The sequence below is a fragment of the Lepisosteus oculatus genome, chromosome 9 (genome assembly GCF_040954835.1).
Source record: "Lepisosteus oculatus isolate fLepOcu1 chromosome 9, fLepOcu1.hap2, whole genome shotgun sequence".
NCBI classification, from domain to species: domain Eukaryota; kingdom Metazoa; phylum Chordata; class Actinopteri; order Semionotiformes; family Lepisosteidae; genus Lepisosteus; species Lepisosteus oculatus.
In genome coordinates, this window is record NC_090704.1 from 45,212,440 (window position 1) to 45,237,453 (window position 25,014).

General features: G+C 45.8%; 1 protein-coding gene and 1 long non-coding RNA gene across 8 annotated transcripts; one reads left to right on the plus strand and one right to left on the minus strand.

The window, feature by feature from the left end:
• The first annotated feature begins 16 nt into the window (after positions 1–16).
• Positions 17–18,704, plus strand: LOC102682923 (platelet endothelial cell adhesion molecule-like). 5 transcript variants are annotated; one of them, XM_015356607.2, is made up of 16 exons: positions 17–214; positions 328–354; positions 3,877–4,170; positions 4,516–4,800; positions 4,936–5,199; positions 5,970–6,251; positions 7,155–7,436; positions 9,064–9,333; positions 10,238–10,339; positions 10,423–10,453; positions 10,990–11,069; positions 14,226–14,288; positions 14,663–14,752; positions 16,224–16,280; positions 17,033–17,055; positions 18,413–18,704. In XM_015356607.2, the coding sequence occupies exons 1-16, from the start codon at positions 112–114 to the stop codon at positions 18,464–18,466; spliced, it is 2,307 nt and encodes a 768-aa protein (XP_015212093.1). In that variant the 5' UTR covers positions 17–111; the 3' UTR covers positions 18,467–18,704. The 5 variants fall into 5 exon arrangements, with proteins under 5 accessions (XP_015212093.1, XP_015212097.1, XP_015212096.1 ...); XM_015356611.2 differs by lacking the exons at positions 14,663–14,752; positions 16,224–16,280; positions 17,033–17,055; positions 18,413–18,704 and having other exon boundaries at positions 20–214; positions 10,994–11,069; XM_015356610.2 differs by lacking the exons at positions 14,226–14,288; positions 14,663–14,752; positions 16,224–16,280; positions 17,033–17,055; positions 18,413–18,704 and adding an exon at positions 11,776–11,864 and having other exon boundaries at positions 20–214; positions 10,994–11,069.
• LOC107078537 (uncharacterized) lies at positions 13,561–24,970 on the minus strand. Of its 3 annotated transcripts, XR_001479490.2 has the most exons (4): positions 24,843–24,970; positions 16,564–16,693; positions 14,171–14,303; positions 13,561–13,694 (listed from the first exon to the last, which is right to left on the minus strand). It is a non-coding gene; the product is annotated as an uncharacterized lncRNA (long non-coding RNA). The 3 variants fall into 3 exon arrangements; XR_001479489.2 differs by lacking the exon at positions 16,564–16,693 and having other exon boundaries at positions 24,843–24,957; XR_001479491.2 differs by lacking the exons at positions 16,564–16,693; positions 24,843–24,970 and adding an exon at positions 16,174–16,261.
• Positions 24,971–25,014: the final 44 nt, after the last annotated feature.

Here is a 25,014-nt window from a genome sequence, read left to right on the forward strand (position 1 = left end):
ACACACACACGGACTCACACCCCCCTGTGCCAGAGCCTCCCTGCCGCTGCACTCCGGAGCTCGGCTCACTCCCTCCACACTGGTTGCCATTTCAGAGACACCACCACAGCCATGGGTTCTGGGACCAAGGCTCCTGCGCCAGGGTTCGACAGGAGGACTCCAGCCTCTCCCGGGATGAAGCGCTACTTCTTCCTCGCAGTGGTTCTCCTGACCTGTGCGTGCAGACACGAGTGTTATTTTCAGTTGTCTGATGGTTTTGCTTTAGAAATCCTTTTCAAACACGACTGTTAGAAGTGAAATAATTCTCTTCTTTTTTCCCCACCCCAGCTGTACCGGGTGTCAAACCTCACACTGGTAAGTGTGGAAATTTTATTCCTTCGACAGTTTTGTTTTAACCTCAGGCAATTACCATCTTTTTATGCAGGAAAGCAGAACAAAAACACTTTAATTCACTTAGACAGGACAGCCAGCTGAAGCACCTTATCTCCTCATCCTCAGTCAGTAGTTATCTTTTGGAGTGGAAATTTTCCCAACCTCTGCTTCCTCTGTTTTGGGCTGGGAAAATGTTGTATTTGTGGACGGAAGAACTAGCAGAGGAAAGAGTGAAAACTCACGTTTCTGCTTTGTCAGGGCTGCTGTTTTGTTTTTGCTTTCAAATCTTTTCCTCTATTTTATTCAAAAAATATTTTTTGAATAGTTTTTCAAAAGCACAAGCAAACGTGTTCTAGGGTCACCATGTTGTGTCTTTCCATGGTGACTCTTGAGCTTCTGGGGGTCCGCTTTGTCCAGCGAAGGCAGCTGGTAGCGGCACAAGTGTCCAGAAAAAAAACGTACAAATAATTATTTTAGAAATGAATTTCACTCAACAGTTCACAAAGCCAGGGAGGGGACAAAACTTTTCTTAAGCCGTGAGACACCGACGTCTCATTTGCGCAAAATTAGTACTGAAAGAAAAACAACAAAAAGTCAAAATCCAAAGCTGACGTGTACATTTTAAAGGACTTCAGAATCTTTTTTTTTCTGAGTAGCTACGTAAACCTGTTCGATGAAGGTGCTTAAGAGGTTTGCAGTCTGAGGCTTTGAGGGACATGTTTTTGTAGACTGGTGATCACATGAATTGTCTGAAATGAGACGTGTGAGAAAGAGAGGAGTCAGTTGCTTGATCTGATCCCATCAGCCCATGCTGGTGGTGCAGGAGCCAGGATCCCAAGGGGGTGAATCTCCAGTGCAATCAGGAGGTCGGGTGCTGCTTAGTGTTAAACAGTGGACTCTGAGGCTCATGTCGAAGAGAGCAGGCAGTGGGGATACAGTTCATGGGCCACTCCTGTTCGCTGTGCTACGGCCTGGCCGCTGGTGTTTGTGGCTTGGCTTGCTGTGGCCCTGGGTGGGACAGGATACTAAAATAATGCTCCCTGTGCCTTGTGCTGCCACTCCCCTGGGGCTCTGATTTTCTGTTGCTCTAAAAAGGCGGCTTTCCTTCCTGAGGCCTCCTCTGTTTACTGATGGGGTCTTGGCATTCCTCTGTTCTCGTAGGAAAGGAATTCTGCTGCAGCACTGAGCGCGCGGGGCTACAGGACAATAGAACCGACCTCTTGCCAGAATTGTTTCGAAACCTGTTTTTTCCCCCTCCTTCGGCATGGTTTTCACGACTTCATGGCAACCTGAGAGCCTTTAGGCGTGGATTTGATTGTGCATTTAACCACTCTATCGTGTCAATCAGCCACAGCAGTATTTTTAAACAATGAGAACATTACAAGCGGTAGCACCTATAAGTCAATTGACATTCTCCCCGCAATATTCTGAACCACTAATAAAGGTCCTAAACAAGAGAAGGCCATTCAGCCTATAATGTTTAGTGTGTTTAGTAGTTACCGTAGTAGCTAATTAGCATTTCAGTTTCTTGTTTGAAAGAAGCCGGGGCATCGGTTTTGAGATCATGGCTGTGTGCTGTAGCTTATTTCAGACTTTCACGCGTTCCCACACAGTTTGCACTTGTGTCTGCGGGTCCGTGCTGCGCTGGTGACCGAGGTCCTCGGGGCTGATCTTGTCGGTGCCTTCGAGGGTTTGAAATACTTGAATCGGGTCCAGTCAATATTCTCTGTTAAAGACCAAGAAGGTTGTTTGTTTAGCCCATCAGTCGAGGACAATGCATTGAGCCCAGGAATGTATCTGGAATAAGTGCGGAGCAGCTATATCGTCTTGGTCATTTTGGAGGGGAAATTTGTCGTCTTTAGCAACCTGTAAAAAACTCCAGCAACCTCTAGTAAACACCCACAGAGAATTATATTGTATGCTAATTGTCCTGTTTTGGTATCACCAGTGTGTCTCACTAGTTTACTATCAGAATCTAGATCACTTCTATAAATTAGGAAGAGCACTGGATCTAATATGTTACCTATTTTTTCTTGGAAAACCCCTGACCGACATTCATTTCAGCCATGAGCTATTTACCTTTCATCAAGCACAGGATTCTCCTTGATTATCCCTGAGAAATGTAACTTCTCCCCTTATCGTTCCTTTACTGTAATAATGCAGAAAACCTTTCATTATTTATTTAGTGTCCATTGCAGTATTCTTTATCAGCTCTTTAAGAAAAAAAATATCCTTTTGTACCAGTGCACAAACATGGGTTTGGTCCGCACATAAATTGTTGTAGAATTTACGACGCATATAAAAGATTGTTAATATTGTTTGTCATAAACAGTAAAAATGCATTTGAAAAAGTAACATGGACTACTACTCATATATTATCAATCTTTTTATGTGAGTAAATACTCAGTAATGCTTTCTATACAATTAGTAAGAAATGATTTGGGGAAAAACTAATAATAATAATAATTAATAATAATAATTGCTTACACTTATATAGTGCTTTTCTGGACACTCCACTCAAAGCGCTTTACAGGTAATGGGGATCCCCTCCACCACCCCCAGTGTGCAGCCCCACCTGGATAATAATAATAATAATTGCTTACACTTATATACACTGTAGCGCTTTTCTGGACACTCCACTCAAAGCACTTTACAGGTATTGGGGATCCCCTCCACCACCACCAGTGTGCAGCCCCACCTGGAGGATGCGACGGCAGCCATAGTGCGCCAGAACGCTCGTCAGAGTCTGTGGCCTACAGTGTAGTCGGTTTTAGGGGTGCTCAACTGCAGTGCTGAGAACAGCTGACATTACTATACTGTAGATCTCCAGCTGGCTTCAGTGCCACTGAGCACTCTGGGCTCTTCTGGACCGTCTTGAAGACACCCACCACCACTCAGTCTCCTACTTAAATTGAAGTTAATAATAATATAACTACTAATGAAAATTCCTTACACTTATATAGCGCTTTACAGGTAATGGGGATCCCCTCCACTACCACCAGTGTGCACCCCCACCTGGATGATGTGCCAGTACTCTCCCCACACACTAGCTCTCAGTGGGAAGGAGAGCAAAGGGTTGAAGCCAGTTCAGAGATGGGGATTATTAGAAAGCCTTGATTGATAAAGACCAAGGGGAAATTTGGCCAGGACAAGTTCTTTTCGAGAAACGCTCTGGGATTTTTAATGATCACAGAGAGTCAGGACCTCAGTTTTACATCTCATCTGAAAGATGGCACCTTTTTTAAGATTTAGTGCCCCCCATTACAATACTAGGGCATTAGGACCCACACAGCATCAGGGTGAGCGCCCCCTACTGGCTCCACTAACACCTCTTCCAGCAGCAACAGTAGTTTTTCCCAGGAGTCTCCCCTCGAGGTACTGGCCCAGCTCACGCCTGCTGAGCTCCAGTGGTGAGCTGTAGGGTGACGTGGCTGCTGGTTAAGTGAAGGCAGAAAGAAGCCCGGCACTCACGACTGGCCTTTTCCCCTGCTCTTTGCTGTGCAGCTGTGACGATCAACTCAGTCGGCCTGGTGATCCTGCCCAGCACCAGTGTGGCCAGCGGGACCAATGTCAGCCTGAACTGCACGGTGGACATCAGCGTCCTGGGCAGCCAGCCCCTGCTGTTCCAGTACAAGCTTCTGAAGAACGATGAGGTGGTGTACTCCAAGAACCACACCGAGCAGACTCTATTCTACCCCATTGTGGGGGCCAGAGCTTCTCACTCTGGGAGGTACAAGTGTTCCGTCACAGTGGAAAGCAAGAGCCAGGACAGCCAAACCAAACGCTTAAACATATCAGGTAGGTAAAGTCATTTTTTCTTTGTGCTGTCAACTTTATTTGTGCTGTATATAATTTCCACCTACATACAGTACCTGTCTTGAAACAATGTTACTGTACAAAGTAATTAGCAGTCATTGAGTCTTTCCTACAGTAGGTCTCATGCTAGTGAAAATGATTAATTTCCCTCCTGGGTTCAGGGTGCTTTTATTGTGAGCAGCTGTTATTTTATAATTGTACAACTGTACTGCTGTTCACTCCATCTCCTTTCTTCTGAAGGTGTTCTTGTGTTGGGGCTTCTCCAGCTCCTGGCAAAAAGTAAAGGCTGTTCAAAAGTGTTTAAAAGGTGTGTTCTTGTGTGTCCAGGCCTGCAGAAACCCACTCTGACCCTGAGTGCCCAGACGGTGATGGAGGGTCAGGAGGTCCTGGCAGAATGCAGTGCGCCAAAGGAAACAGGCTCCTTCATATTCTATTTTCACAAGGGGTCCAGCGAGTCCATGCAATCCCATGCAACCACAAACCGCGCAGAGAAGAAAATTGTGTTTCACCCAGGAGAAAGGAGTGCCGTCATTTATTGCAATTTCCGAATCATGACTTTGCCCGAAGCCGGAGAGTCAGACCGCAGTAACGCTGTGAACGTCACCATCCGAGGTAAGTGAACAGCACCAGCCAGTGGAAGGGAGGAGTGGCCTAGTCTGCAGTATCTCTGCTGATCCCTGATCGGCCAAGCGCCCCTCTTCCTAGCCTCTGACATTCTTCCGGTGCTCTTCAATGCTTGTTTTCCAGAATTACTGAAAGAGCCGCTGTTCGTAATTAAACCATCAGAGCACATCATCGAGGGGGACAGTCTGGAGGCAGAGTGCAGTGCCTACCCCCAGTCCTCCGCAGACACCCAGATCCTCCTGAAAAAGGGTGCCAACATACTGAATGTCACCAGGGGCCGTGTGACCTACAGCTGGACCCCTCGGGCTGAGGACGCTGGAGAGTATGTGTGTGTGGCTGAGCTCAGCTTGGTGAAGAAGGAGACTGCAAAAACTGTGAGTGTACAAGGTGAGACACTCTTACTCTCTTGGGAGGTGTTCAGTATCTGCTCCGAAGTGTGCTGTCGACTTGTGGCTAGTCAAAGCTTTAAACCGATTTGATATGTAGTAAAATTCACTACCCATGCAGTGCACAGACATGCTGGGTAGAAAGTGCTGTACAGCCCAGGTAAATTGTAGTACCTGCAGCATGGCGCAAGTTGTGCAAGTGTTGTTATGCAGTGTTTCTAGTTGTCTCTGACAAGCGTGATCTTAGTGTAATCTTTTGAAGTCCGCTAGAAATGTTCAAATCTGTGGTGGATGCGTATGTGAATGCAGATGAGCCCTACAAACTAAACTGTGTTCAGATAAATTTTCCTGTAGGATTTACAGGCCTGCGTTGTGCACGTTGTCAGTTTTTGTCAGGTGCAGGGGTATTAAAGTTGATCTTTGCCAGCTCAGGTCAAGTCTTTCTGGATTTTCTTTTGAAAGCCATGCCTATATAGCCCAGCAGTGGTCTTTTTTTTTCAGTAAGCGAATTAGCTCACACACTGGCAGGTGTGTGGGTGAGTTATATATTCTCAACAAGTACCCCAGTGCTCCAAAGATATCAGCTAAGTAGAATAACACTTCTGCATTCCTGCTTTTGAGAATCTTCTTTTGCTACAGAAATCCTGGGGATTCATGGTTACTGTCAACATGAGAAACTTTGCAGAGAGAATTTCGGCTTCTCTGAAAGTTCCACAGGTGACTTTCAACCAGGTTTATATGAAACTGACCAACAGTCTCTTTCAACCACAGAGCTATTTTCCAGGCCTGTCTTAACACCACAGCCACAGGAAGTAAATGAAGGGGAGAGCTTCAATCTGACCTGCAGGAGCACCAGCATAACAAAAGAGAGGATTTCTGCTGATGATGTGAAGTACAGCATTTACAAGGGCAGTCAGTTACTATCTCCAGAGCATGTCAATGGAGTTTACAGCAAGAAAGGAGCCACTCTGGAAGACGGAGAGTCCTACTTCTGCAACGCTTCAGCCAAAAACATCACCAAGAGCAGCGAGGTCATGCACTTCAAAGTCTACGGTAGGAACCCGCGGTGAATACGCAAAACACACTGCTGCACCATAGCAGGACATGAACTGATCATCTGCCTCATTTTCGGGGGGAGGGCAGTCCACAAGCATTAATTTTAAAAACCTCCGGACTCTATGTCATGCTCTCACCCTTGTGAACGTGCATCATGGTGTTCACTTGTTTACAGTGTTTCTATGGTTTTTCATCTCCTTTGCCATGCCCCTCTGTAAAACAGTCGTGATTTCCCACCGGAAAGGGCAGGGATCCCTCTGCAGTGTTGTTCAGGCTCGGGAGGTGCACTATATGAGCTCTCATTTGTCCTCTCCTTCTGACACATTCTGTCCACCCGTGTCGATGCCTGCTCCCCTGCTGGGCATCGGGCCACACATCTGGGTCATGCAGCCCGATGTGCACGTCTGCAGGGAGCCTCCCCCACATCCCTGTGTAAGCAGCAGGTTGTCTGAGCTCTGGCCTGTTCCCTGAAACCACCCTTACTGCCTCTTCACTACTGTCACAGGTGCAGTCCCCTCCGGGCTGCGTGCAGCTCCCTTTATCCCAGATGTTTCACAAGCATAAAACTCACAAAAGTTCATTATCCAAAGCAGATGGTGCAGACGTCTCTAGGAGTTGGGGGAAGGAAGCTGCTGCTACAGTTTAATGCATCGTCCAAGGGGACTAGTACGTTGCTCAGGGTGTCACAGCGGGCTAGGCAAAGAAATGGGATTTGAACTGGGAACCTTCTGGCAATAAGCTCTTCCCCTCACCCACTTTTAAAGAAAGTGTAACTCCATGAGGTTAATCACCCTTATCATCATCATTTTCTTCTTAACATAACAGGGATTGCTTTCTGAAATCAAGCTGAAATCCTGATAGTAAAAATGTCTCTCTCTTTCTGTTTTTCTTTTGTGACAGCTCTCGTTTCCAATCCCACAATTAGAGTCACTGATGACGTGATCTTAGGTAAAGACTTCAAGATTGAATGTTTCTCTGAGTGGGGAACACTTCCCATCAGTTATACGCTGCTGAAAGCCCACGAAACCATAAATACTACAGTACAGAGGCACAGCAGGGATCGCGCTCTGTTTCCTGTCAGAATAAAGAGGAAGGAAGAAATTGCGGAATTCAAGTGCGAGGCTCAAAACCGAGGCCCCCACTCTGTGAAGCAGAGTGGCATGCTCAACGTCCAAGTGATAGGTGAGACAGTACTGTACTTCACAACACCTTACAATGTCATCCAAAACTGTGCGGAAATCGGCAACGGCCATCAGTTTGAAACCATACCTATGACTGCATGCCAATTCATCCACCGTTTCATTTAGCTGACGTCTTTGCCTAAGAACAAATCATAAGGCTCACCCTGTTGTAAGATTTTTCTGTTCAGCACTGGGGCGCCTTTCCTATAGTTTCTCACATTTTCGTATCTGATGACTCTCTAAGGGCGGATAAAATATGGCAGCTTGGACTCAGGCCTGTGTGAGTTTCCTCTCGTCAGAAAACTCTGTGATGAATTACCTTTAAATCTTCATAAAAACCTTGGCCATTGACACAGCAAAATTACTCACAGAGCACATGTGACTTTTTCTCACTTTCCTTGTAATGTTTGGAATCTGGGTGCAAATGCCTGTGGTCCTTCACTGTTGTTATTGCCGCATTTTAGAAAAAAGTAACCAGCCTATCTGTACTGTTCTGAGCTGCTGCCCATTTCTTGTTTGTCTTTGCTTAATGATGCACGATGATGCAGTGTAAAATTTTACTGGTAGATTTGACTACTGCAGAAGATACTGTATTGTACTTTACCTCTGCTGGCTGATCGTATTCAGAAACAGCGGGGTTAAATGCATTGATTCGGGGACAGTAAAAGCACGAGAGCTCACTTTCTTAAGCAATCTGTCAGTCTTATTATATTTACTGTATAAAGCATCTCAAGCCACTGTACAACAATTCATCAAAATAAACTGATGTGGCAAAGTAAAAATTAAAAGGAAAACCAAAAAGGACTTTAAACAGTTAAAAGATTGTGTATGAAGTGAAATCTTCAGCTGATTTTCACAAACTTTTATGGGCTCTTGAAAACAGTTCCACAGTTTAGGCACAGGCACTGACAGGGGCTCGGTCACCTGAGTTAACCTGGGCTAGCCAGCATCTGCAGAGGGCACGGACAGATCCCTACAGGACCCCTCGTCACAGTCAAAATGCCAGTTGGGATGAATTATATCTTTAGCAGTGTTTCTATTATTTCAGTCTCCTGAATCTAATTTGGAGCTCCTTAGTATAAATTCCTCACATTTCACATTTTGTTGCAGGCTGAGAATAGGCAGCACTATTTTCCACAAAGAGTTATGAGGGTGCAGAACAGGTTTCTCAGTCACCTTGTGGATTGTGCTGCTACCCTGGCTTCTTTCACAGCTGGATGACACCTTTGGATCAGTTATCTTCTAACTATTGAACGGGCTGAAAAAGCTGAATGGCCTCCTCTAATCTGTAGACCTTTTTTTGTTCTCCTCACCAAATCATCAATGGACTGAAATTAATGGGGCAGGAATCTAAAGTGAGGGGGCCTTTCAGCCACAATCTGGTAACATGCGTAATAGAAAGTACACATGTTCCCATACAGAGAAAACTGACAAAATGTGGGTATCTGCTTACTGTATAATTTTATAAATGTACAGTATGTCATTATTCTTCACTAACACAGTTTGTATAAGAACCGGCAACATTTAATACTTGATAGGATCAAACTGCAGCCCCATGTGAGTCTCCCTCCAGCCCCTTCTGACAGCCGTCGGTAAAAGAAAAACTGCCTCTGCTTTCCCCCTCACAGAGCCAGTATCTGCAGCTGTTTTAACAGCCCTCCCCAACATCGTGGAAGGCACGAACACGTCTCTGTCCTGCGCTGTGCAAAGCGGGACGCCGCCCATAACTTTTAAATGGTACCAAACTGGGAATAGGAAACCCCTGCACACCAACTTCAGTACCAACAATGTTGGAATCTACACCTTCAGAGCCAGCAGGGATCAGAGTGGGACCTACTACTGCACGGCCACAAACAGAGCCCTTGAAACCAAATACAGCAATCAGACGGCTATATCTGGTGAGGCCTTGGTCTTCTCTCAACACTCTTACTTTCTAGTCTGTGCAAATGGAATCTTTGTGTTAAATGCCAGGGAGACCATCTTTACATGACAGTTCAGTTTTGATGAGCACATGAGAGGCTGCATTAAGTACCAGATATTTCATACATGTGGTGTTACTCTGCTTGCTGTTAAAATTCTATAAATGTATGCAATGCATGTTATGATACTGTTATATGTATGCAGTCTTGCAGTTTCTGAGTGCTTCTGCAGTATCTTGTTTGCATCTCCAGTAGTGTACAAATTACATCCACCCTGTAGGACGGCCCCTTCAGAGTTAAAACGAGTGGCTTTCTCCAGGGCACTCAGACTCCACAGACGTCTCCTTCGGGTGACTCAGTCCTTGCTGTCATGGCTGTCGGGCGCTCAGACACCAGGCAGGGTTCGAGAGACAGCAGTGTTAGCGACCTGCTGGTGAAGTTAGAGAGGCAGTGCACTGTGCTTGGCATTGCTCCAGCCTAACGGAAAGCTACAGGACCCAGAGATAACTCGCTGGAATCTGAGCGGCTGCTGCAACAGCGCTGTGAAAATTGGGGAAAAAAAACACAGCTTCACATCAGCGATGCCATAGAGTCAAGGGTGGGTATTAGTATTCACCCAGGCAGGGACTTCAGGCGTGCTTTTAACTGAGAGCCTGACACATCCTGCCTCCTCGCTGCCTCCTTTGTAGTTTGTTCGCGCGCCGAGATCAATGGGAGAGCGCGCGACGTGAGAGCCATGAGAATACCGCCGGGGCCCCGAGGGGCCCGAGCTGCAGGAACGGCCCCGCTGTGGCAAGCTCTCTCTCCCAGATCCAGCGCTGCCCTTGGCCAGAGAATTGCACAAGCTGTGCAGAGAGGCTGAACCTCCTTCTCTCCTCTGCAGTTAATTTAGCGGAATGGAAGACGACGGTCATCGCTGTCGTCACCGTCCTGATGCTCGTCTGCGTCGCTGGGTTCTGCGTCCTGTGGTTCAGGTCCCGGAAAGGTAAAGACACAGCTCTCCTTTCCGCATGAACGCCGAAGAGCGCCGTGGTATTTTTGTAACTCTTGGTTCTTTCTTTTGCATAGCTAAAAAGGAACGGGATGCAGAACTGTCAGTGTGAGTTGACTGTTTTTATTTTTTGGTTTTCTAAATATATTCATTTTGATCCTTGGTTCCTAGAAAAGTCTTTTTAATGGTACAGCTTGCAGGTTAAAATAAAACACAAACTATTTCTATTTTGTTATTATGTTAGGTTCACTGCCAGGTGGGCTGAAATTGACAGATATTTATAAGCCTTAATCTCTTCCACGAGATGCTACGAGTGACTGCTTCACTTTCTGTGACAGCTGTCAGAGCTAGTTACTGTGTCAACATGTGCCTGCAATTGCGTTTGTTTCTCAATGTCTTGATAAGGACTCAGGGAATCTATTCTACTCCCTGAGAGTCCCCTGTCTTTCAGTCAATAATTCATTCAATTAACTAATTAAAATGTGAGCTAGGTGGGATAAAAACAGGACGATCTGGAGAGACTCTAGGTTTGTAGGCTGCTGTCTCAATGCATAGTGATTCATGTTGTAATTGAGAGAAAACTCAGAACCCTTTGTTGCTTTTTTAAAAATTCCAGTGATGACTTTATTTTTACCATTTCTCAGAAAGCCTTCGAGCCCTACAGCAGATGAACCTTTAGCAGTGAGTCTCACCAACGAGACAGAAGTTTATAATGCTCACAAAGGTAGCACAGTTTCCTGATGTACTACTACTGTGTGTGCTAACAACCACAACAGCATTTCTACATGTACTGCCTGCTCTCCATCTCTCACTCATTGTAGTGTCCATCTGGTTTACCTTCTGGTAACTCTTTCTGTCATTAACGATGCATTTAATCATTCCACGGCTCACCTAAAAAAACAAACACTTTTGCTTCAAAGAGATGAAAGGAAAATTTGGCATCGAAAATATTTTAGAAATTGCATTCCCAGTCTGTGAATTAAGAGACCAACTAGGACCTTTTTATGTGCTGGTTGTCTCAATGCATGTGAGTGATTATCTGGTAGAGTTTCAATTGAGTGAAATTTAGTTGTCATGAGTTGGAAAAATGCTGCCGCTGCCCTCCTGTTTTTCTTGTTGCTGAAACAGATAGCACTCTCAGAGCACCCACCCGTCCAAGAACGACACATCCTGTTCCAGTGCTGCTGGCAGAAAAGAACAGCATGCAAAATGGATCTGGTTTTTGCTATTGTTGTTACAAATGGGAATTGAAAGAACAATGTAGGAGCTATTGCGCACTTGACCTTCCTGCACACTGTAAAATGAATCTTTTCACCGCCCTCTAAGTAGTGTCTTTTGAAGCTGTCGGCAGAGTGCGGGATATTGATGTGATATGTGGTTGGTCTCCTCTGTGGGTATATCATGGGCAAAAACCCCCCATCTGCTTGCAGGCGCCGTGCCACACTGTGATGTCACTGAGGGGAAAGCGGCCAATGGAACTCGAGATAGTATCGCATCATTTCCTGTCAACAGCAGCAGCAGGAGCAGTCGCAGTAGCCCTGTCACAGTGTAGTGGGCGGGGCCTCAGCCTGGCCCGCCCGCCCTCGTACCTGCAGTGCACGCCAAACATTCACGAGAGGCCTCAAGGACCGCCCAGAAATCTGCCAGAGAGAAGAGTACAGAGAGACGGTTTTTTTTTTTGGAAGCCTCTTGAAGACATTGTTGTTGTTTTTCTTAATGTGTTATTTGATTATTTTTTTTTAAAGAACTGTTTGCTGACTGCAAAGCAAGGCGTTGAAGCCGTGAGGCTCATCTCGCCTCACAGTGTGGATTGGCCGGGCTGTGAGCATCTCAAATTCTCTCTGAACCTCCCCCCCACCCCGCACCCTGCACAGAGCCAGCCTCTACATCCACTTTTACACATGGTGTTGCAGGAGGGTGCTGTTAAAACATAATCTGCTGCAGGTGCACGTTTCTTGCGTATCTGTTTAATGCTCAAGGAGTTGGGAGACGTGGCTTTTCAAAGAGAAAGTTATACTTCACATAGTAACATTACATGCAATGAATAGATTGTCAATGAAACTGCTCACTTTTTTAAATGATTTTCTCCCCACTTCTTATTCATTTAAAACAAATCTCTTACACAAGTAACTTGTAATCGTGTAAAGTCACACAGTGACTATATGCAGTACATATACACCTACAGTACGTACATATTAACAGTATGTATTCTAGGATGACAGTTACTGTTTAGAGTTGTCATATAGCACATCTCCACTGACTGGCATACTGTCTTACGAATCACTTGTAATCACTTTGTTTCTGATGTCTGTGGCTTCTGTTCTATACATACTGTAGGAGGGTCTGATGTAATTAATACTGCCACCAATCTGTCCTCCTCTCTGCTGTCCCAGGGACTTGTCCTGTAAATTCATCTGAACGGAGAGTGTATATATCTTTCATTATGTCCATATTAAAAGAAACACATATTTGTGTGTATATATATTGCTTGGTGAATATGATTTTAGAATAAAAGTTTTTGTTATTTTTGAGCCAGATCCTTTTAAGTGCTTTCTTTCTCATCAGCACTAAGATACATTACAGTGGAAAGTTTCGTGGACCATAATGTAAACCTTCATGAAGTATAAGCATCTCTGCTCTGCCACAATCTTTTTTTATCGATTCTTTTCTAGTCTCTCCTCTTCTTTTACACAGTTTGTACTTTGCTCTGTAAAACATGGGTATGATGAGCGATCAAACACAATAAACATTGTGTTTGACCGCTCTCTGGTATCTGTGGTGTGCATAAGACAACATTCAGGATGAACAAAAAGTACCGTACAGGAGTTTCTTGTTTCGCTCCTGTTATTGTCGTTATTCGCTTTATTCTTTTAGGAATGCCGCAGTGCGCCAATCTCGCCGCCAGCAGAGCCCTGACAATGTTTCTGCTTGTTTAGAAGCGCACCTGTAGCACAGCCAGACCCAGCCATGAAGTGTGAAGCCTGAACAAAGTTTTTTTTTAAAACAATTATTTTATCTGGCTTATGGTGGTACTGAGACATTGTCATACCTGAACGTCTTAATTAAAACTGAAATGGGCTTTGGAAGTGACCAGTAACACTCCCAGGTACAGGTTTTATTTGAGTTTAGAGTGCTGCTAAAGGAAATACATTTGCCATTATAATAAGAGCCTAAGCCAATGTGACCCACAGAAATTTGAAGAGAAGCTCTGTAGATGGGAGCTCTGGTTGCAGGCCTGTCCTGTTCGTGCTGTCTGTCCTGTTGTGAGCAGGAAGGGTGCAGCCTGACCGTGGTCCATCCTTGTGGTTGACGTTTGTGCCGTACAGGGTGTGCCATTTCTATCTGACACCTGACACCAAAAGAAGGACGTTTTATCCCTTGATAGAATGTCACAACAACTTCATTGTGTTAATGACAGCTTGTAATCAACACCAGCGGTCATGAAGATCATTTCCTATAAAATGGAATTTATAGGAAGTAGACCTCTACAGTAAGAAGTAGAATATAGTACAACAAAACTCCCAGGTTTGTACTTCAATGAAATTAAAGTTTGAGTTTGTGGTTTTCCTTAACAACTTTTATTTTATTACACAAATAAATGTGGCAGATATAAATGGGACCCCCTGTAGAGAGACTCACCAGAGTATCATACATGACACAAACTAATCCCAGTAACACGTGTGTGTGCACAATAACATTGAGAAAGGGACAAGACTAACTGCAGCTTATCCTGCTGTGGCTTGGGGTGGTGTGAGTGTGGTTCAATGCAGGCCGTATTGAGCAGGTGGCCTCTCTCAGGGCTGCTGTGGCTGTCCCAGAGCTCACCGGCCTGCCTCCTACACGAGGCTCGCTCCTAACCTCCCTCTGCTTGCCCTCGCAGCTGGTCCTGAGGCAGAGGGGGGAGACGCCAGCTCCTCGCTCGTGGAGAAAAGGTCTGAGCCAGGTGAGCCTCCCGTTCCTGCGCGACAGAGAGAGCACTGTCAGCCCGCCTGGTACTGTCAGCTGATCACTAGAACAGGGGCTTAGTGAGCCACCTCGTCCACACTTAGTACATGGAAGGAGAAGCAGGCATGAAGAATCAAGGCTTTGAGTCCTTGTAAAGTCTTGAGTAAAACACAGATCTTTTTCAGTGTGCAGTTTCCTTGTGTGCGCTCCGCTAATGTCCCCAAACGCATTGCCCTGTTCTAAAAATATATAAACAGCAAAACTGTGTTTTTTTTCCTCTCCTGCATATGTTTTTTTGTACAGTTTGTTTGTCTGTCTGTCTTGGGAACCTGGCACACACCAATCACAGAGCTATATGTTGCTGTGTTCCAGGGTCAGAGGTCGAGGGCTGTGCAGACACACCCAGCGAGCCTGACGTTGAATACACTGAGGTGATGCATCGGGACCCGGACCCCTCCAGAGGTCAGTAGTCGTTCACCCCACGCCTGCAGGGCTGGCAGACTGCAGCCTGTGTGGCTGGTAGTGTCCACAGTTCTCCCTCCTCCCTGCAATTTAAGCTCAAACCCCCCTGCAGGTTTGCAAGATTAGACAGCCCTTCCTCTAAGGCAGAAGACAGCACAGAAAAGAAGATTACACAATGAATGTCATCCAGCCGTCTTGTCACAAACTGGGCACAAGCAAACTGTACCCCAGAATGGATGAGATTTAGGATTGTCTCAGCATCCACTCAGCCTTGTAACACAATCATTCTCAATTATGGTCCTTAGGGGAACAGGATTTAGCTCCATTCTTAACCACAGGCCGATTGATTTTATTTTTCTACTGGGGGGGGCAAATTTGTACATTTTCTTTCGGCCTTTAAAAACTCACATGGGATGTGTAATTAACATTAGTCCTGTATCAATTCATGAGACTCAGAACCGCCCTGCCTCAGAGGTGTCTTCTGACATTCTGCAGGGGGAAGGAATGCTCATTTTGAGCATGTCCAGTAAAGAGTACATCCAACAATGGGCAAGGACACACTCATTATATCCACATCCATAATGAGTGTGTCCAAGAATCATTCCCACCAGTTTGTTCATCCTCAGCTGATCAACTAGTAAGTCAATGAGATGGGCCATAATTGACAAGCAAACAAGCTAAGAAGAGGCTGCAAAAAGCTCTGTGTGATGGAGTTACTGGAAACCATACCCCTGAAGTACACTGTGGACTGACCAAAGACACAAGCTGTCTTCATCAATTAGTCCTGGAGAGGAAGAGCTCAGCTGAAATAAAAACCAACAGACACCGTGTTTCTCCAGGATCTTTGATGGGAACCACTGTTGTAATTCCATAACTGCAATTAGACCCAAAGTTCTCTTGGCCCCAGGACAGTAATCTAGGGCTGTCATTGAGAAGATCACACTCCTGAGGACGTTCCTTGAGACAGAGGCTCAATATTTACAATCAAACAAATATCAAATCATTAGCTACATGAAAAAGAATATGAGAATTTCAGCTGGAACAAAATTCAATAAAGCCCTTCTGTTGTCTTTGTCTGAGCACGACAGATAAAGAATCGAAACATCGAACAATCACAGGGAGGGAACAGTGACAGAGTTGTAATCTCCTGTTTGTCTATTGCACTTTATTTGAGCTTTTTTCCTTTTAAGTTGAGCTATTTCCTGTATACACTTTCAAAAGGGGATTTCTTCTAAAAACGTTTTTTTCCCCAAAAGCTGATAACAGAAATAGCTGATACCCTCGTTCTGGGAGTGGTGTAATTAGACAATAATTTTGACGTATCTTGAGATCTTTTGTACCAAGCCACATCATACTTGAAACAATCTTTTTTTTGATAACAGGAAGGGCTGAACTAAATACTTGTCTGATAGCTCACACACCTTTGGGCTTTAGGCTGCAGCAGCTGAGTATCTGTTTCTGCGTTTTGCAGCTCCAGTTCGGAAGGGCACGGACACAGTCTACAGCGAGCTCCGAACATCTGCCAGCGGTAGGTGTCAGGCACTCACACACAGGATGTGACCGGAAGGCCCTCAAGCTCTCGGCGCCGATCTGCTTCCAGAAGCGGCGCTGAAAGTGTTATAAAATGTGCTAAAAATGGTTAGGAAATGTACCGAGTAGCAGTAGACGGATAGCTAGGCCCGATGGCTTCTTGTTTTTAGGTTTTATGATGGTCTGAAATTGAAAAGGAGCGTCTCGGCAGTGCAGCTGAGGAGCTGGAGATAGGCCGGTACTTTTTCTCCTGTCGGAAAGCAACGAAACCCACTCTTCACCTCTGCACACGCATCTGAGGGCGATTCTGCCGGGGAAATGGGATGAGAGAGACTGGGTCGGTCCTGCTGTGCTGTTTCAGAGGGGCAGCGTGATGATGTCACGTCCCGAAAGAAAAAGGAGGCACTGTATCTCGAGAACAAAATCAGCACAAACGCTCCTTTCAACCGCACAAACTGCTAACGGGTTTCATCATTCGTGCTGTTCGTGAAGGGGAAGATTTGCCACGGTTTCTCTTCAGAATTCAAGTTTTACACCATGATTATTGTCCTTTGTTCCAACTGATCTCCAACCCTGTTTTTCCTCCTGGTTCTTGCGTTCCAAGGCCCGGTCATGACTAAGTGACTCATGTCCGAGAGATCTGATTACGAAGGGTGGGGGGAGTGCCGGCCCATGTGGGATTTGAACTGTATTCACAGACTAAAACTCAGAGTTTTGTTCCCTCATCCTGTCTCATTCCTCTCTCCCCAGGTGAGCCCGAGCCAGCGGACTGTGTAAGTACCGTCCCTCGCTTTTTCAGCACATCCATCTTATGTCTTGTGTCATCTTCACTACCAACTCCTGGCACAGCCTTTGTTGAACCCTTATCCTTACATGCTAGGTGGCATGCTAGCTCACAAACTTACCAAGTGCTTCAAAGCATGTTAGACCAATATTTGGTTTACAGAAAAGCGGCTAAATATTTTTTTCATTTCATTTTGCTTTTGTACACATGTGGTCTAACCGAGGAGAGAACAGAGATTCTAATTAGTCAAAGAGATTCAAAGAGTCTTCACCAGCTGGTAAAAGAAATATAGTTAGACAGAATCTGCAGTTCTCTGAGGATTTATCCATTTGAAGTTGGAGCTGAAATGCTTTTTATTCTGTATGAGTAAGGGTTTTGTTGTTCTTAATAGATATCGATCTTCTCTTTAAGATAACGTGCTTCCTTGGAAGTACAATTACTTACAAAGACAAACATGTAGCTACAGTATGACCCCCAGTTACCTGCCATGCCTAAAGAAAGACCAGCGTTTCACACGGCTGACCATTCAGGAAGCAGTCAGGTATGCTCACTGCACAAACTTGGCTCCTGAGACTGCAGGGCACAGTGGGAAGGCATGTTCTGTGTTTCCAGAGCTAGTCGTACAAAGGAACAGGGCTGTGGTTTCCTTCCTTATCGTGGCTGGGAATCTCTCGGAGCAATTTACCTCTCCTGGATCTCCAAAACATCTTCGCGGAGCTGTCTTCACAATGCGTGGTGGGAAGGAAGCAATCAGAGCTCTGCCGCCGCTGTGTCAAACATGTGTTGCGCCTGATTTGGCAAATCCTAGACCACAGTTTGTCATCTAGTGAAACTGATTCCCGTTCTTCGGAAGGCACCAATAGCTCAAGGAAGTCTGTGATTATTGCAGGGCTGTATTTCACAGTCTAGAAGGAGGAGGAGTGGTGTACGTCCGTGAGTGAACTGGGGTGCAATTCCCCATGTTTATCAGTGGTGAGGAGTGAGAGGTCAGGTCGAAGCAGTAATCTTTGGCGAATCCAGTTTTGCCAGAGGTTGGCCTTGGTGCCCCTGTAGGAAACGGGCACCAGTGACTGGTCAGACTGCGCACCAGTCCTTCTCTGTACGGTCTGTGCCCTGCAGTTCTCGAGGCACGACGCCAAGCGACCAGTGGTGCCCTGCGAGGGGCGGCCAAAAAGCCTTTTTTCAGATGGCATGTTTTCCCTCGATAAGCCACCCAGCGGGGCTGAATAACGAGATATGGGAGTGTGGAAGCGCGTACACATGGCACAGGCGACGCCCTGCAAAATGCCCATGCAAATTCACTCCGGCAGCAAGTGACGGCATTTCCCTTTCCCTTTGCTTGGCAGGACTCTGTGGAATATGCGCAGCTCAACCACAACAACGCGCACCCCAGAGCGTAGGAGGCCAGGAGGGGGTCCGTGGGCAAACTGCGCCGCCCCTGGGCTTCCCAGCGCGGGACTTCTGCGGCGGGACTGTATTTATTTGTTTAAATATCATGTACTGGCTTGTAAGGACCTGGGCCAGTTAAGGTTTTCAATCGGCCAGGCCTTCCTGTGCTTTTTGTTTTTGAGCGGGTCCCAGATTCTCCGTAGAGGCGCTCCAAGACATTTTTGAAAAAATAAACCCTGGTGCACACTGGCGATGAGTCCCCTCTGGTCCCTTTTGCACGAACAGACCCGCACACTTCCACAGGGCACCCAGCCAGAGGAGAGAGAGGTTTTCACAGCTAGGAGGATGGCAGCAGTATCTGTATTGTGAAAGAACTGCTCACTAGTCTCAGCTGTACATTTCCCCCCCCACCCCCCCATCTGTTGATGAGACTGGCTACACTTTTTAAATCCCAGGCACGGCTGTGCATAATTACACAGTCACATTTTCAAGCCTCGGTTAATAGCTCCACATCCTGCCTTTCTGACAAAACCTGGCAGAGTTTCACTTTTCCACAGCAGAATATGCCACACATGAGGCTAAACTCCAGACTCTCAGTAAAACACTCGCCTTTCCTCTTACCAGAGGAGGCGCAGAAGCCCCAGCCCGCAACAGCTGCATAGAGAGCCCTCGAGCTCTTGAATGCACAGTGCCTGTGTGTCCCAGTATCCCATGGCTCTTGGCGCTGCTGCTACTGCAGAGCTGCCCATCTCTGCACCTCTGCTGAAGGGCTCCTTTAATCTCCAGCTTTCTGCCGACGGGTAAAGTCTTCATCTTCTCCAGTTAAGCAAGGAATGAGTTCGGTTTGGGAAGAAAGGGCTCGGGGCAGAAGCCAATGTGCACCCAGATATTAGCTCAGGAGCCCCATCTTGTGGTGAGGCTAAAGAACTGCATTGGACCTGCCGAACTGCTCGACACAAGTCGGACTCACGATTGTGTGCTGGGAAGCTCCGCGCTGTGATTTTTAATAGTGATACTGCAGAGGTTAAAGGTGGGATTTTGCGTCTGCTGGCCGGTCAAGTGGGATCCTCTTGCTCCCGTTAGGAGATTTGTTGTTTTAGAGCAACAAATCGCATACTGAGGTATGACCCAGCACGAAACGCAGTTTCTCAGTTGTAACCTTATGTGTTGTTTTAAGCAGCTAAAAAGTATTGTAACGATACCTTCACTACAACAACTTAAAACTGGCTTATAGCCACTCTTAAATTTTCTTGGAACCTGAAGTGCTGTCTTGTGCAGTTAACTGGTAGCTGGATGAGACTAGGAGAATAGATAGATAATACTTTATTAATCCCGTAGGGAAATTGATGTGTTACAGCAGTCCAGCCCAAGACAAGCAAAACAGACATCAGAATAGTAAAACAAAAGACAACAAAATAAATAAAAATAAATAAATACATAGGTGTGTGCAAAATGTGCTGATCATAGTCGCTGTAAAAACAATAAAATTTGTGCAAAATGTGCATAGGTTTATATAGACTGATTTTCCAAAAAGTACAATGGAGCAACATGCTGTCCATAGAGGAGCAAATGAAGGGCTAACAGTCCTCGCCTAGGACAGCGTTATACACCCTGACAGCCGCCGGGAGGAAAGACCTGCGGAAACGTTCCCTTGAACACCGTAGCTGGAGCAGTCTGGTGCTAAATGTGCTCCGCTGCCCAGTAACAGTCCCATGAAGCGGATGAGAGGCGTTGTTCATGATGGCTGTGAGCTTACATCATGAACTGTAGATGACGGTACTGTGCAGTCCACTCTTTTGTCTCTATAAAGGGCGAATTGTAAAACCCTTTCCCAGGAAGTAACTAGGTAGGTGTGATGGTAATTACATGTGCTGAACATTGTTTTGGGTTTTTTTTTTCCTCTTGGGGAGATTTAAGCCTGCTGATTATTGGCCCAGAGGATGTGACCAAAAATAAAGTTAAGTTGAATGTGCTTCCTTTCAATTCTAGTTTAGCATTATGAGCTGGCTACAGTCGTGTAGATGATTCCAACCGGACTTTCCAGTAAACAAAGCATCCCGGGATATTTCCTGATGAGCACCTGCAGTGAGGGTCTGTGGAAGTCTCTTCTCCTGCTCATTTGATGACTGTTGAGTGAAGCTGAAGTGTGGTTCCGATGGGCATTGTTCTGCAGACAAGTGTTTCTCTGCTATAGCACAGGCGTAAAAATCACAGGGACTGGTAACTACATCATTGTTGAACAGCAGAGGGCAGCTCTGTCTCACGTGTGAATTAATGGACTAGTGACACCAAAAAAGGTACTGAAGCAAGATTTGAAAATGCTGACAGTGTCAGTCTCAGACTCGTTCTGGAAACAAGTCCTACAGATGTAAAGTTGCACAAGAAAGATTTCTACTGGGCTGGGCTGTGTGTGGTGCCTGGTCTTCTTCATATCTCAGAAGATTTGGACTATCTTCATTTAATAGGAGAATTCAGTACTACACGCCAATTTAAAACGATACCGATGGATGAACCCAAAAAAAACCTTCCATCAATTTTGATGTGGTAATACACCAATATCGTAACACCAATAATCCTCTATTTATCCAGAGAGGTCAGGTGCGAATTGAGATGCCCGTTCCCAATCACCTGACATAAATATAGATACCTTTACATGTAAATGACCCAAGACCCAAACCCAGTTTCAGATTTGCAACCTATCTCAGTTCTAGGATGAACCTCTAGTAAGGGACAGCATAGGTCAGTATAGGGACTGAATCCTGCAGCTGCCAGCTCAGCCGGCCTCCTCGCACACAGGAAGCTGTGGCCTCACTGCCCCTCTGTTCGGACCCAGAGGACAGGTGGGGAGGCTGACTGACAGGTCATTTAATCCGAGCTGAAAAGACTCTTCGTTGAGAACCGAGCGGAAATCTGACATTCCCACTCCCAGGCGCTCGAGGGTGATTGTGTATGTGTGTGCAAACGCAGCCAGAAAGTCTCAGGCTTTGAGCTTCCTGAGCCACGTCAACCTCAGCAGTCCGTTTTCAGCCTCCAGCACCTCTGCAAGCCTGTGGCCCTTGCGCTGTTGTAAAACACCCAATGAGAACCTGCAGTGTCCGTAAGGGGGGGCGTCTTCACTCTCTGGTTAATGTCTAGTGTGGGCGGTGGCGCAGTCGTTAGCAGTTCTGGACCTGGGGCGCTATGTGCGTGGCGTTGGCACGTTCTCCCTGTGTTCTCCCTGGGGTCTCACAGTTAACTGGTGGGTTCGTTGGCCCTGGTGTGGGTGTGTAAGTGTCTGTCTGTGTCTGTGCCCTGTTACAGACTGGCATCCTGTCCAAGGTGCCCCCTGCCTTGCACTGTTGCTTGCTGGGATAGGGTCCGGCTCCCCCGCAACCCTGAATTGGAACAGTTAGTAAATGGGTGGAGGGAGAGAACTGAGACTGCCCAAACTCATTTCATACAAACTAATCCAAAACAACTACAACATCTGTTTTGCCAGCCATGCTACTGCAGTGCAGGCGTAAGAGTTCCACTGGGCAGTGGAGTATGAGCTTGGGCTGCTGCAGCCCATTGCAGACGCAGTCTGAGGACAAACCAAACTGGAAGGAGCACTGGGCTCCCAGTTCTTCAAGCTTCAAGTTCTTCATTTGACATTTCAAGTGCACAGAACTGCTGAGCCTCTGGGATCTGAACAGGTCAGCGGCTGCAACATGCTTGCAAAAAAAAAACAGCTTCTCAGTTGTGTCAAATGAATTACAACTCAGCCTTCATAAGAAAGTGGTATTAAAAAATAGTGCTGCATTCTGCTATTTGAAGTGACCTATAGTGCTGAAAGCAATATCTTCTTTTCAAGCGAAGCACATTTGCAGAACAGACTTAGATTGTAAAAATCCAGACAACACTACATGTGTAAGATTGCCTTTCCGTTCATGATACAGTGCAGATGACAGGGATGAAAGTTCATGTACAGAAGTTTGATCACAAATGCCAGGCTTGAAATGGGGGTGTTCACGGCCTGAGAAGATAACGGACACAGAACAGCTAGACTGATGGATCTGAGAGAAACGACAAACACTTCTCCTGAGCTGGTGTTTGAAACTCAGTTTCAAACTCTCAATTACCATACCCTTGCAGAACATACAGTGTTGCTAATTCCTTTTATGTTGATGTTATGGTAAACATGCAGAAGCCAGTTCAGATGGAAACATCGGATAACATTACATATAATAATCTACAACAAACATTCTGTCATCTGTGGTGCAAAAGAAAAAGAGTCCCAGGCCATCCTGGATTGTCTCACGTACAAGCTCTGCTTAATGCGAGTCCTAGTTCTGTCTGAATTAATGCTGCCACTCTTCACTCATCACATCGGCTAGTCCCTGCTCACAGAACTGGAGCCAGTGATAGCATGCAGTGCTCTCTGAGCACCATTCTGCTTTCTGGAAGTCCTCTAATTCATCCTAATTTTGTTGCCAGTCATTAAATGTGTTCATTGCTGTGACTAAACCTGTAGAAATCTAATTCCTGTGATAATATGAGAACAAAATACTTTTCTGCAGCACTCTTGATACAGTATGTAAAGCAATTTTATATGAAATAATGCATCAAAAGATAGAGAAGACCTTTAGTCTTTTGCAACAACTTGTCTCTTTGAACTTGATGTGTCATGATATTTCATGCAAGGAACATTTGTTCAGAATACACTTGGAGTAGGTGCTAGCTCAGGTAGTTCAAGTAGAAACAGACTAATTACAAGCAGACAAGTGCAGCTTGTTAAGATCTCTGTTTTGGAGATAATATGAAGAGCATTTCTGTAGAGCAAAGCTCTCTCTTGAAGATTTTTGGATCTCTTTGGTGTCATGAAAAGCATGTTCAATTTTAACTAGAGCTTAGGCAGGACCAAGATCATATTAAAAATGCAAACATCAAATAATAATGACTTGTTTTTTTTGGAAAGAATTCCTTATCATTTGCACAAAAGATTCCTTTGAAAACCCTCTGGAGCAGAGGGGAGATACTAAGCGTGAAAGCAGTTTAAATGTAAACCAGTTTAAATGTTATTATGGTTTTAATAATGCCAGGGATAAAGAGACTGTTCCATGAAGCTCTTTTTCATTATGGATTACAATAACAAAAATGAAAGATACTCCAAAACTTTGAACCCCCGCCGGGCTTGCATTCTGAATTTCTGTCTTAACTTTAAAGGAAATGTAAGACTGTCGCTGGCTAACATTTAACAAAAGACACTTTCAGTGACTTCTCTGGGTTCCAGGCTTGGGGATCTGCAGCTCACCATAGTAACCTCGAGAGCAATACAACTGGGGTCCAAGCTAATCGGCTACATTTTCCATGCTTTATGTTTCCATGTTGTAAGTCACTGGTTTGGTGAGTCGCAGCTTTCCCGAACCCACTTCCATTAGGGGAGGGTTCTGATTACAAATCCAAATCCTGGCAGAGCAACTCCGAATATCTCCATAACAGGCGATCACCCTCACCCCCCCCACAAGCTCAGCTAGACAACATGAGCACTCAGCAAGTCAAAACATCTGCACAAGGAAGCTGAATCGCTGAATTGTCAGCAGTTAAAACTGGTCAGCAAAACAAAAATGAAAAGAAAACACAGAACGCCCAGTAAAAATGCCTTGATACCGTAAACTATCACAACAGCAGTCAGACAGACCTGAGACACAGGCCTGCTGCCCTCAGCTAAACTTTTATCACTGTTGGCTTCAGGGGAGGTGCACGTCCGGATATGGGCCCACCTCATGGGGCTCTTGAATGGTTTCTCATTCATCCCAGAGGATCCCCAAGCACTCCACATCAGAAGGCTCTCAATGTACCCCCCCCCCAACTGAAGTGGAGCCCCACCTGGGCAACACTCTGCAGCCCCACTGGGCAGAAGAGAGGGAGCTGTAGGGAGGCCAGATCACTCAATGCCGGAGTGGAATTCAGCCAGGACACTCCTTCTCCTAGGATCTTTAAAGGCCAAATAGTCTGGATGCCACCCAGCACCTACGGTAGTGTCCAATCGTTTGGAAACAGGGGCCAAGAGGGAAGAGCGCCACCTACTGCTCCACCAACACCTTTCTCCAGAGGTCTCCCCTCCCAGGACTGACCAGGATTCACTTGACTTCTGAGATCTGACAGGATTTGCCTGTAAGGCAGTGACATTGCTAAAATGTTCAAATGTCATCCTCATCTTCCTCATGCTTACAGTCCTTTCAGCAGCGTGTGGCATTTTGTCAAGAAATCCCTAGCCGGCCTGGGAAGCTGTAACAAACACAGGCCACCGGGACCTATAGCCTCAGCGATCCGTTTACGTCCTGGATGCCACCTGCACTCTCAAACGGCAAGATCCCCAGAGGTTGATGTAGGTCTGGCATTTCAGTGAAGGTACGGTGTTCTTACCTTATGTAAACGTTCACTGTCCATTAAGAGAATACCAGACCACTCGAGTTTTGGTTTACTTAGCTCTCTGTATTAGACAAAGCACTAGGTGTGGAGTCTGGCTGCCATGGGCACTGTAAATTCACCTGGTCTTTTCTCTCTCCTGGCTCCATGTGGCTTGTAGTCCACATGC

What these genes read in the sequence shown, in the direction of transcription:
- LOC102682923 (XM_015356607.2), top strand. Translation starts at nt 112, where the DNA reads ATGGGTTCTGGGACCAAGGCTCCTGCGCCAGGGTTCGACAGGAGGACT. An exon ending in AAAAACTGTGAGTGTACAAG is followed by an intron (nt 5,200 to 5,969) that starts GTGAGACACTCT and finishes TTTCAACCACAG; the next exon opens with AGCTATTTTCCAGGCCTGTC. An exon ending in CAATCAGACGGCTATATCTG is followed by an intron (nt 9,334 to 10,237) that starts GTGAGGCCTTGG and finishes TCTCCTCTGCAG; the next exon opens with TTAATTTAGCGGAATGGAAG.